At 41.2% G+C, this 13,307-nt stretch overlaps 2 protein-coding genes across 19 annotated transcripts in view; one reads left to right on the forward strand and one right to left on the reverse strand.

Moving 5' to 3' along the window:
* Nucleotides 1–2,646, reverse strand: part of TOPAZ1 (testis and ovary specific TOPAZ 1) — a 38,249-nt gene extending 35,603 nt beyond the window's left edge. Inside the window, exon 1 of the mRNA XM_081881828.1 lies at nucleotides 866–2,646. Within this exon, the coding sequence (XP_081737954.1) occupies nucleotides 866–2,135 (1,270 nt within the window). The 5' untranslated portion in view covers nucleotides 2,136–2,646. The remainder of the gene's footprint in view (nucleotides 1–865) is intronic.
* A 98-nt stretch (nucleotides 2,647–2,744) lies between these two features.
* The window catches only part of LOC309325710 (uncharacterized protein), an 87,360-nt gene continuing 76,797 nt past the window's right edge, over nucleotides 2,745–13,307 (forward strand). For 6 of the 18 annotated variants that reach the window (XR_014149891.1, XM_081833996.1, XM_081833998.1 and 3 more), the window contains exons 1-2: nucleotides 2,745–3,386; nucleotides 5,221–5,348. Coding sequence is in view for 9 of the 18 variants with exons in the window: in XM_081833996.1 (XP_081690122.1) it covers nucleotides 3,302–3,386; nucleotides 5,221–5,348 (213 nt within the window). In the remaining 9 variants the exon portion in view is untranslated. The other 12 variants (XM_081833993.1, XM_081833992.1, XR_014149892.1 and 9 more) reach the window with 11 other exon arrangements.

Below are 13,307 nucleotides of genomic sequence, written 5' to 3' on the forward strand. Positions count from 1 at the left end.
TTTAAATTGCTAAAATATATTTGCAAGCATTTCCAGAATGGCAAAAAAATCACAATATTGGAAATTCAATGCAATACATCAAGAAAATTACACAAAGTAGAATGTGCACATATATACAAACACACACATAATATAGGCAACATACCCAAAGAAGGAAAGTTTTGTGAAATTGTAAATTCAAACTTGGCCACATTTGGTGATATCCCTAGTTAGCGTCTGTTAACAAGCATATTAAGTTTTTCCCATAGCTTAAGTGCATTGGTACCTCAGGTTAAGAACTTAATTCGTTCTGGAGGTCCGTTCTTAACCTGAAACTGTTCTCAACCTGAGGTACCACTTTAGCTAATGGGGCCTCCTGCCGCCGCGCAATTTCTGTTCTCATCCTGAAGCAAAGTTCTTAACCCGAGGTACTATTTCTGCGTGAGCGGAGTCTGTAACCTGAAGTGTCTGTAACCCGAGGTACCACTGTATGGGCTAAAACTGTGGTGCCTTACATTTTTGTTAGTCAAAAGTGAATCTAAATATGAATCAAAAGGAGCAATTTAATGGCTTCATGCAAATTGTAAGCAGAAAGAGTGCTCCCTAGTCAGGGATGGAATTTCAGCCTCTTGTCTCCTCCAGCAAGAAGCTTGCTTTGTGAAGTGTCCCAATAAAATTACTGTACAATGGTTTCTAGCTTAAAGATTTCCTAGTTAACAGTATCCTAGTGTAAATATAAAGACTGTGATTTAGTTTTTATATTAAATTTGAAAAGGAATTAAGATTTTCAGGCTGTAAGAAAATAAAGGCTGGAGGGGAAGTTATGGTGAAAAAACATAACATACAAATACAAATACAAAGAAAAAGAGGGAATAAGCATCCTTACTAGATGTTCTGGTCTTTTTTTTAAGTTCAGTTGAAGTCACAATTTCATCCTTTCCATCTCTCTGTTTCTTAATACTACCATGTACTCTGGTTATCAGTAGATCCTCTGTGGGTCCACAATCCATCATTTTCTCCTCAAAGATCACTTGTCTACACCCAGGAACCTCTGAAACAGACTTCTCTGGTGTCCAGCTCAGGTTCTTATCATCATTTTCACACACCACTGATTTCAAAGACGCTCGGGTTACCATTTTATGCTTTCTTTTTTCTGCAGTGTTCCTATACCTTCCATTCTCTTCTAGATTTGCCACACACTTCAATAGGCATTTGCTATTTTGTTTTGGAACTTCTGCACCTACATGTAATTTTTCTAGATTCCCTGCAACAGAAGAATTCTCCTCACTTTCTCCCAAAGTTCTCGGGCTTACGCTGTGTATATCAGGCTTTAACTTAAAAGACAAGCACCCCCTATTTGTTCTTTGACTTTTCTCCGGGTTCCTAAAAGCTTTTTGCTCTTGCCAAACCAATTTAGTCTTCTTCCTCATGTTCCATGTTTTCTGGTGTGGTCCCGGTTCAGAACAGCTCTCGCTTTTCTGCAGTTCCCTAGTTGCTTCCTGAGATTCTAGCCCTGTTACAGAACTCCTATCCTTTCCCATTAAGCAAAGAGCTGGTTTTAGGAAGGAACAGCTGTGCTTTTTCCTCAAGCTCCTTGCATTCTTCAAGCAACTTTGGATTTTTCGTTCAGGTTCCAACAAGGAACTCAGACTATTTCCCCCCGGTGTCATATCTTTGTCATGAGATTCCATTCCCAGCAAGGATCTCTCTCTTTTCTTTCTAACCCATGATGCCAATTTAGTTTGCAAACAAACTCTAGAAGAAGAATCATTCGGCTGATCCGTCATACTCTGGACACCCTTCTTTGAATTACGTCTCTCCACCAAAGCCATTTCCCCTTTCAATTTTATGCCCACATCATAATTCCAGTCTGCTCCGATTGCATTCCTTTCCCTAGTACTTTGCCCCTTCCTTCTTTTAGAGACAAATTCCTTGCTCTGCTGCTGCTTCTCCCTTAACTGTACTTCAGAACCAAGAACAATCGGGTTGCTTAAGTTACTAGCCGACAAAGAAAATGACTTTTCCTTGCAGCTGCTCTCATCTTTCCGAGAGCGATCTAGACTGCTGGATGGTTGCCCCTTTTCAGCTTCCATCCCTATTTCTGGCAACAACCAAACCGGCTGCTCTTTACTCTTTTGCACTTTTCGTACCATCATGGACTAATGGAACAAAGTGCTTTCTTTTTTTAATTAAAAAAAAGTTATATTTTTCTAGAGACAGGCCTATGTTTTATCACCTACAACTCTCCTCTTTTTTTCTAAAAAAAAATCTTAGATTCACTTGAAGCTTATGCTCACCTACTTGCCAAATCTAGAGAGACATAAAATTAAAATATTTTTTCAAAAAACAAAACCCCGCTTCCAAAGGACGTTGAAATTTAATTAAAAAAAAGATGGAAGGGCCCTGCCACAGAAACTTGTCTTCCTCAGGCCACGACAGCAAAGACGTGTATAATATATTGTGTGTAAAGATAGCAACTGATTTAACCCTAGCTGCCCATCCCTTTCTTTTGAGGTACTTTAGGGCCTGCAGCCCCTTCAGTAGGAAAGCGAGAAAGAAGAAGCCCCCACAGCCGCGTTGCAGACCTGCGGAAATTGCGCGGCCCCGAGTCTAAAACAACCGCCGCTGAACCGCTAAGAGAACCGGGGAAGCCGCACTTCTGAATGACCTCCCCTCCAGCACCGCGACCCCCAAGCCACTTCCCGTCGCCCCCCCCCTCAGAAACCCCGTTTTTCCCTCCCCTCAGCGCGTGCATGCCACACCCCCCACCCCGCTCCCCTCACGCTCTTTTGTAGGCCCGACCGCAAGCCTTCGGACTCCGGCCCGCCGCCGCCGCCGCCGCCCTCCTTTCCCGCCCTTTTCCCCACCTTCCCGCCCACACACTCACACGCTCTAAGAGGCGACCGCGTGGAGCGAGCGAACTCAAGGCGGCGAAAGACGCGCGGCCTGAGGGGCGGTGGCTCCGCGGATCCGCCTCGGGAGGGGACGGGATTTTTTTAAAAAAAGGCCGCGCAGGGAGGGTTGAGGCGCACGGCTTTCCCTCGCGAGCGCGAGAGTGAGGCGTCGCGTGCCGCTGAAGGGAACGAGGGAAGGACTCGCCCGCCCGCCCGCCCGCTCGCCCTCAGGCGCACCCGCTGCGGTCACCTTGCACCTTACGGGGAAGCTTTGAGGGAAGCGGACGAAGCTTTTCCCCTCCCCTTCCCACCCTCCTTCTCCTCCTCTTCTTCCCGCTGCCAATATATTAAGCAAAGGGAGAAAAAGGCAATAAAATAAAAACGACAACGACGCGACCAGCCGGTCCCTTCCTTCGCAGGGTCGCAAAATGGCGCCGTCGAGGAAGCGCGGGCGTCGGTCAAGGCGCCCTGCCCTCCTGCCCCTCCATGAAGAGTTTCAGAGGGAAGGGAAAGGTGTGGGGAGTCTCTTCCTTACTTTATAACTCTCAAGTGTGCTCAGAAGACACGTGTTAAAGGGTCTCGTGGAGATAACGTGCGGATGGGGAAAATCTGCACGCACACTTCAAACATCCCCCCCGCCATGTTATTCTCTTCTTGTTCACCATCGTTTCGAGGGGCTTCTTCCCTCCCTTTTTTTTTTTGGTTCAGACCAGTTTTCCGAACTTGGTTCTCCAGCTGCTTTTGGACTACGACTCCCATCGTCGCCAGCTAGCAGGGCCGGTGGTGAGGGATGATGGGAATTGTAGTCCAAAAAAACCCCACACACAACAACAGCTGGAGATTCAAGTTTGGGAAACCCTGGTTTAAACTCCAGAGAACCCCTTTGGTTTCTCGAAATCTGCCACTAGATGGTGCTGCTCTGGTGTGCCATGTAGGAGTTTACTTAATGAATTTGCGCAGTGTGTTAATTTATGCAGAATTTTAAGGAAATGAGAATGAGCTTTTGGAAAAAATAAGGTACCTTAAAGTGCAACGCCTGTCTCCAGAGGTCAACTGCCAATCACTTATGCTTCTATAGTTTAGGCTTATAATGCTTTGCATTAATGCTTTGCATTAATCAGGTTATAGTTTCACCTATACAGGTGTCTGCTTTGTATGGGATTCATTGATTCCAAAACTGCTAGCTTCTATGCTTACTCTGTAATACCCTAAAAGCATATTCAGCCTTATGACACTACTACCCCTTTCCTTCAGGTTAGAGGTTGATGCCCTACTCTGATTTCTGTCAACATGGGAAGTGGAATCTGGAAAGGTACAAAACAAGGATTTCTCCATGGTGTTTTAGCTTTGAGCTCGTTTCTGAAAGAAACCCCATGAGGTCTCACCATGCCATCTCTTAGGAGTATTTAAACATTTTTATTTGAACAAAGGTTTTATGGGATAATTGCTGGATAATTCTGCACTCCTGCTGTTGCTTGCACCTGTAATTGGAATGATACTTAGAAATGTTACATAATTTGAGATGGAACATCAGGGGATGGCAGGGCTTTTTTAAAAAAAGACTCAGATGTGATATATATTATAGACAATTCTTCCATAGATGCCAAGCCAAAGAAGAATGGGAAGGGACTCTATGTTGCCCTATTCTCATTTCCTTCTGTACCTGGTCAATTCCTGATGACGTAACAATAGAATGACTGAAAAAGCTGCATAAAACGCAGCCCTTCTGAAAGTGCTCAGTCTTGTTTAGCCACTTCACATAAAAGGGAATATGAAAGGGGAAAACATGATATTAAGACTAAATCTTCAGTCATTTTATTTGTTATTTCAGTTCTTATGAGATCCTCTAATGTGTGTCAGAATTATCCCCGTATTACAGATATGGAGTGTGATGAGGGTGGCTTCTTTTAAGGCCTTTCTTTAAAGTTAAGTGATGAGCTTTAAATCTGAATTGTTGGGGTAGGGAGAACTCTGGGTTTTAGGCCCATGCTGTTAACTACCATAGTATGTTAGTTATTTGATACTTAGGCAAGAGGAGTCATGCCTTGATACATCATATTTAAATAACCATTAATTTCCATATAACACATCTCTAGCGCTTTCATCATTATGTTTATTTAGCACAATCAGTAAGCACCGTGCTTTACAGAATACTGCATGCAGTTGCTTCAGTTACATATCCGTAGGCTTAGTTTCAGTTCATTAGGCAAATATTCTGTACATCGCTTTTAAAGTCAATCTAATTTCAGCTTTAAACAACTAGCCTGATGTGAGTGGTAGCTTTTTCCACCAAATGTATTTACACAGTTGTTCAGTTTAATTTTATTTCTCTCTTTGCCCATTTCAGGCGTTGATGCTGGACCTATGAAGTTCATGATCAGAACTGCAGAACATCCCTCCCAGCGGCTCAGCAAGCTACCATTTATTTTTAATTGCTCCCCACAGTGGAGGCCAATTAAGGATGAAGACAGCAGGGTAAGGATCACTCACAAACCCTTTGAAGGGCACAGACTAAGCATTTGCTTTGCCGGAAGGCTGCCATTAACACATTTCATTTGTGCAAGAATGCAAACACTTGGACACACACTCTGTAGTATTAAATGCAGTACAGTTCTAATTCAACTAAGTTTTAGTGCAGATGGCAACAGAAGTGACAGAATATCACCCCTAGGTTATAAACTTTGAAAATTAGATTTATTTTCTTTATCCCTCCCTCTTTCAGCAGGAAGCACCTGCTTTAGACACTCTAATAAGACTCTCTGTCTCTCTCTGTCTTTCTCTCCCTCTCTCTCTCTCCATATAAATACTAGGTTTTCAGATTAATATTATAGCAGGAAATTAGCATTAGTTCTCCTTACTGTTTGTTTTTATGGTAAAGAAAGGATTTCCTTGTCATTTAAATTTTAATGAATTGCGGATTTTAAAAAAAATATTCTAGGTATTTATAGACTGCCTGTCAATAAAATTCTGAGTGTAAAATTTTGAGAAAATATAATTTTTCCTAAAATAACGACACAACAGTGGTTTGCAGCCACTTTAGGTTTAAATGGGGAACTATATGGTATGTACATATAGTAGCAAGTATATATAGTATGTATATAAAAAGTAAAGGTCAAGGTACCCCTGGCCGTACGGGCCAGTCTTGCCAGACTCTAGGGTTGTGCGCTCATCTCACTTAAGAGGCCGGGAGCCAGCGCTGTCCGCAAACACTTCTGGGTCACATGGCCAGTGTGACATCGCTGCTCTGGCGAGCCAGCACCAGCGCAGCACACGGAAACGCCGTTTACCTTCCCACTATAAAGCGGAACCTATTTATCTACTTGCACTTAAGGAGTAGGGAAATATATAGTATGTTGAAATGTAGATTTATTCTGGTTGTGATTAATTTTCTTTTAAAATCCATTTACACAGGGAGAGTTTGAATACATTAAACTATTACTGATTACTCAGTGAATAGATTAAACCACAAGGAGTTTCAAAGAGCTTGTGTCTTTTAAACTTCATGAGTACACAGCAGGAATTTTGAAACTTTTGTTGCAGAGAAGCTAAATTTAGTTTCAATTTATTCACTTCACACCCAAGCTTTTCCATCTCTGCACAGCTATTTTATGTGTGGCTTTGTGCAGTAGAATAAATATAGGTTAGAGTGAACCTCCTGTATTTTAATTTCCCCTAAAAAATAGTACATGCTGTTTGGTTGTGATGTTCTTTAAAATAAATTACACTCTTTTCTACCCAGATAACAAGTTGTATATCGTGATTTTAAGATCCTGGGTAATTGTTGCTCTTGTCTTAATGTGGCATAATAGGTTTTTTGTTTGTTTGTTTATTTGTTTGTTCTTTTAATAGTTAAGACCAAATGTATTTGAACATTAAGTATATTTAAGTATGCTTTGTCTACTTATTGCCCAAAATGCATCTATTTGAAGGCTTGTAGTCTAATCACTGTATGAGCATAAACTTGTCAGACTGGCATAAGAGTCCCTCCCTGCTGTCAGGTGAGAACTGGATGACATACAAAACTGGTGCTCTTTGCCTCTTCCCTGGTAAGGAATACAGTGGTACCTCGGGTTATGAACTTAATTCTTTCCGGAGGTCTGTTCTTAACCTGAAACTGTTCTTAACCTGAGGTACCAGTTTAGCTAATGGGGCCTCCCGCTGCCGCCGCCGCACAATTTCTGTTCTCATCCTGAAGCAAAGTTCTTAACCTGAGGTACTATTTCTGGGTTAGCGGAGTCTGTAACCTGAAGCGTATGTAACCTGAAGCGTCTGTAACCCAATGTACCACTATGCTTGCTTCTTTGATTGGAATGAACTGATCCACTAGTGTTAGGAAAGGCCATGCCTGCCCTCTTCTCCTGTAATCAGGACAGATCCATGAGATAGGGAGCTTGCTGCTCTTTGTAGGACTTGAAAGGGAAAAGTATCATCCATAAATGATAGGGTACATATTTTGGTAATTTTAAAAAACCATTCCAATTCCCTGAGGATGTAAATCCTGATTTGTCTTGATATTACTGCAGGAATTTACTGCTGTGAAACATGTTTCATGTCCAATTTTGAAATGTTGGTCTCAGTGTTAAATGTCCTTTCCTCCTGAAGATATGGATGCTATTTCTGGAATCAAGGTAAATGCAGCCTTCAGTGGAACATGGAATCTTTCTGAAGGCATTAGCATGGTGAGCATAAAAACGCATTTGGAACCTTGCTGTGACTGGAAAGGCTCCCTGTGGAGGTGCTCAGAACTCTCTGCATATGTAATCCATCTTTCTGTCTCCCACAAGCTTCCTGCGTTTGACTGACAAGTCACTAACTGGCTGGAGTCCAGTCAATGGAAAAAGATCTTCCTGATTTACGCAGCATTGTTTGCTCTGCTAAGATAAAACAAAACTCCTAGAGATAAGAGACAGTAACTTTTGGGTCATATGCTTTCTGCATATCTGCCATTATGTGGATAATAATGCTTAGTCTAAACCATGTGGAGAGTATTTGGCAAAACTTTTAAATGGCCGAAGCCTCAAGAAGTATGCATTAAAAATACATATTTAAAACAAAGATAAAACAACTACACACAATCAGAGAAGCATCTCTGAATACTCCACAAAACTGATGATTTTAGCATATACACTTTGACAATCTTAACAAATGCAAAATGATACATAATAACCTCTATCACTTAGACTATTGTCCGCAACTAAAAAGATATATTGTAACAGCAGCAGTGCTGGTCTGCAAGGTTTATAGAAAGGGAAGAGGGAAGGAGAAAAAATTAAATTAAAATGTTTACTTCATGCATGTCAAACTGTGCTGTAGATGTAGACCATAGGCATCGTTCTACCATATGCCTCCCTGTTTGTATAATCTATAAAATCGCCCCAGACTGGATAAAAGTTAATCATATTCCCCAGGCCTCTTGCTATCTTACATTTCCACGTCAGTTTCCCCAGTAATGCTACCTGCCAGACTGCACTAACCACAGGTCCATGGTCAACAATTGCAATGATTTCCATGTCCTGGCAATGGTCATTCTTGCCCTGGTTAACATATGTGTTATGAGTTCTTTGTTTCCAATTTGTGGCATATCCTGACTATACAGTTTAAGCAGAGCCAGCCCTGGAGTCGTGGGTACTGTCTGCCTCGCAATCAAAGACATCTCTATGAAAACATTTCCCCAGAACTTTTGTTTTTGGACACTCTCACCACATGTGTCAGTATGTCCCTTTAGTAGGACACTCTCTCCAACACCAGGTAGAACTGTTTGGGTTTATATATGCTAGGCATCTAGTACCACTTTAAACCTAAAGGAGGATGCATATTGGTGTTGCTTCCAGAAAGTGCAGTTTGCCTCTGGTATTCATCTACATGCCCAGGACAGAAAAGTATGGGCAGAGTACCTTTGTCTCAAACCTCTAGGGCATATGAGATTAGATTGCTGAACTAGAGATACTACAAAATTTAGCCATGGTATCCTCTGAATTATGCCCCCAAGTCTCTTGAGGGTGCTGTCTAGTTCATGGGGACCTTCTCAGCTGCAGACAACTTCTGTCCAGTCCTTCAGACACACTGACCTTCTAGTAATGATAGATTGTGTTACTTTGGTATTGAAAGGACCATGCTTTAAGACCTGGACTCCCTCTGTGGTGTAAATAGGTGAATAAACCATAATTCTTAAAGCCATGACAGTCTCTGCCGTGTCTTCCATTCTGCAAAGGAATACAAACCCTGTGGGGATGCCTGGGACCCCATAGTCTCTTGCTATTGTTCGGCAGAGAGAGGGGCAGACACACGACTTTTGTAACAGTATGTTACAAAAGCACAAACTATTGATCACATTTATGACTCTTTCTAGGAAGGCTGCCCTGATGCTGCTAAGGTTGGGATGGAAGAGACGCTCACACCATGAGTGAGCAGATAAAATATTGGGGCCCAGTGTTTGTAGGTGGCCAGCTGTAATATGGATTGATAAAAAGGTGGGGCCGGTGACTTTATTGTTCTCCTGCCCAAATCACTTGTACCAGTCTATCTGTGAGGTCAGAATAATGTGCATTGTTATGCTAGTGTTAAATCAGGATTTGTGATATCATGTTGGCAAGAGCTGTAGATCTGACTCCCAGCCAATACATTTTCTTTGGTTACAGGCTCAGCTCATCTTTGGCAGTTACAAGGTAGCTAGTTTTGTGAACAAAAGACTGCAGCTCTTGTTTAGCTGTAAGGTGCTGTGTCTGCATTGCTTAATTATGAACCTGCAGTGCAGACAAAGGTTTGAATCACTTTCCCTGGCTTTTTACTGTAAGACAAGCTACAGGTTTCCAACAAATCCAGCATTCCTTTTAGAAAAGAGCGAGGGGTTATATTGCTCTAGGTGGTGTGTGCTACTTTCTTTTAGGAATTGTTAGCTTTCTGCAAATTATCTTAATGTACTGCCTACATAGATAAAACATGTGGCGTCTGGTTAATAATTTTCTGCAATATAAAATAAAGACCCTTAATATAGAGTAATATCTATGCTATTATGAAAATGTTTCTCATTTTAAAAAAATCCCCAAGGAGTACAAAGGGGTTAGTAAGAATACTCTTTACAGCTGAATTTTATTGCTAAGAGCTTCAATGTGGCAAGTAGCTTATGTAGTGTGTCAACATAAATTGTTGTCCACTGTTGTCTCTGAAATTTGGGTGAAGATTTATGGAATTATGCAAAACTATTATAAATGTAATAAAATATTGAAGCAATAAAGTAGACAAAACTACCAAAGTATGGAGCAAGATGTTGAATCGCTTAATTCTGATCTGACTGCATTTATATTGCTTTTAAACATCTGTAACACAGTTTGCAAACATTAATATGTGTATGCACTTAATTTTATTCACTTGGAATTTATGTCAGAAGTCTGAATTTTGTCGTTGAGTACAGTATTTTTTTTAATCATCCTTGTAGCACTTTTGGAGAGTGCGCCATGAGTCGTGTTTGACTAACATATCTTTCAAATAACCTTGTGAGAGGGGCTGAGCAGAGGCTATCATGTGATTTGTGGCTTGGGTGGGGATTTGAACATGGCCCTTGAATATGCAAACACTACACTCTATCCACTGCATTATACTGCTTTTGTAATTAGCATGATTGCTTTATCTTGTCTTCCAGGATATTAATCATTTTATGCTATTTGAATACATCATGGAAAAAAATATGCCCATTAATTAAAATAGGTGCATAATATGGCAATAATATCTCCCTTCCCCCCAAAGTAGAGCAAAAACTGAATTGTTATGCATGCCAAATTGTTATCCTGTTTTTGATCTTCTGTCGCAGTGTGCAGATTGTAACATTCTTTAGGAACCCAGAAAAATGTAGAGAAGTGGTCAAAGCAGAGTAAGGCTTTATTGTTGCATCAGTTTCAGTATCAGTCAAGTCCTTTGAGGTTTTTCACATCACCAGCACCCCACCACAAGAATCCTGTGGCAGATGTATGTATGTGTGCTAGCCTCTCAAGTTCAAATATGCACTAGCTTTCTCAGTGCTATACTCTAACCTGTAGAGATCTCAAGCTTTTATAGTTTAGTATTTATATATGTTTATAATAGGCAGTTTCAGGCTAGCACGGACTCAGTGCACTAATCTCAACCTTTTCAAAAGACTTTTGAAGCTGTGGTGCTTTCCTGTTTTATATACCAATTGCTCTGGCAAATACCACGTGTTTAATATTAGCATATAAAAATGTGCATACCAGACAATATCTCAAAGGAAAGAAAATGAACTGGGGAATGTGTGATGTGCGCACAAAAGAAACATCTGTTAATAAAAAATGGACCATTTGTTCACATAAAAGCAAGGCGGCAAGTCACAGAACTATATAACATTCCCCCATCCTCAAGTGAATAATTTTGCATGTACACAATATGTACATAAGCCAGCCCAAGGCTGGAAATGAAAAGTGTTTTGTGACCAGTGCTAAAAATATTTGGACGTTTCCTTTAAAATTAATAGCGTAAAGCCTTGGGGCACTTAATTGTACAAAGTCTGAGGATAATGTGGGCTATTCATTTCCTTTATCCTAAATACCCAGTCATGCTTTTAATTCTTAGATATACTGTGTGCCCTTTCCAATATAATCAGCCTAATTTGTCTTCAGCTGCAAGCAAGTAAACCAAGCTTCATTTGGTTAAGCAAGCTAAGCAAAAACATTTTAAAATCCCCCTCACCCCACCCACCCACATATAGGTAAGTCAACAAGCACGCTCAGGAAAAATGTGTGATCTTGGGATTTTGGTTTGTGTGTGTTCAGGCAGAGGAGCAGAACTGCCTTTCATAAGGAAGCCAACATTTCCTGCCTTATGTTATCTGTGAATATAACTAGCATTTCTAACTTGTAGTTTGGATACTCCCTATCTAATGCTGCTTATTTCATAAATCAATCAGACGGATGCCAACAATAGTAGTAATAAATATCAATATAATTCCTATGTCTTTCTTTGACTGTTTGAACATGCCTATTAGCATTCTTTATCCTTTTGACTTTTCCTTTCTCTTTGACTCATGCTTCGTTCAGAATTAAAGGATCTGAAAAAAATCGAGGGGCTTGTGCAAGATAATTAACTCCCATTGATGATAAGAGTAATAATATTATAATTTATTTAAATAAATAAAACATAGCAGTACTTTGAAGAGGTGTTGATTTTCTTTCTGGGCTTTATGATTTGGTGGCTGGGGGAAAAGGAGAGGCATTTTCATAGCAGTCTTTTGTAGTACCTAGCAAATTTATTGTGGCATACATAAGTCCACTTCTTTGGATGCACTTGCAGGTACATATGTACTTGGTTGGGTAGAATTATGGACAAACATACCTAGAGCCACTAAATGGCATCTTTCTTGGAACAAAGGTTGATCCAGATTGCTTCCAGGTCTTTTTCTGCAATCACAACGAGGGAACCACCAGAAGGCCCTCAGAGCTGGACCTCAGTGTCTGGGCTGGCGTTGAATGGGGGTAAGTGAGGCAGAGGCCTCTAGCCAGAAATACCAGAAATGTTCTTGTTGTGGGGAGGTGGGGGGGGGGTCTAGAAAGGATAGGGAATAATTGTAGAACAGCAGCAAGAACAGAAATGTAGGTGACACAATATATTTCAAGCTTTTTATTTGCACAGACAGACATAGCCGTACCTCTGCATTTAATTGAATTGTAGCACATCTTAACAGCTGGGAAAAGATCAGGGAAGAGGCAGCCAAGGGCCTAGAGAGGATAGAGGGAGAGTTTATTTCATTTAATACTAGAATTCTGTGTCATTCAGTATCACTGATGGGGAAGATTTAGCACAGATCATGGAAAGGGTTTCTTCCTGTAACTATTTGTGGAATTCGCAGGCACAAGTTGTGATGAGGACTACCAGATTGGAGGGCTGGGACGGGGATTACACAAATGCCCAGAGACAAGGAGAAGAAATCTGTCTCTGGCTATGAAGACTCTATACAACCTCCAGGTTCAGAGACATCATGAATTCCACCTGCTAAGAGGGCAAGCAACAGGAATGGGCTATTATTTCATTCATTCATTCATGAACCCCATAAGGCATTCTGAAGTTAGTGACAATCTAATCTCGTTTGCTATTGGACCAGATGGGCCTTTGCTCTGGTTTTTTTGGGGGGGCAGACACAGACCACCTTCTGGTTCTACACAAGAATGTCATCTCTTGTGTATCTTGTGTGCACACGTGCAAAGCCTCTGTACATAGTGGCACTTACTTCTGAGTAAGCCTGCATCAACTTGTGCTGCATGGAATTTAAGAGCACAATCTCATATGTTTACTAAGACGCAAGTCTCAGTGTGTTAAATGGGGCTATCTCCCTAGTGTCTGTATATAGCAGGAGTAGGCAACCTAAGGCCCGGGGGCCAGATCCGGCCCAGTTGCCTTCTAAATCTGGCCCACGGACGGTCCGGGAATCAG

This window comes from Podarcis erhardii (genome assembly GCF_964252035.2).
Source record: "Podarcis erhardii genome assembly, chromosome: 12".
NCBI lineage: Eukaryota > Metazoa > Chordata > Lepidosauria > Squamata > Lacertidae > Podarcis > Podarcis erhardii.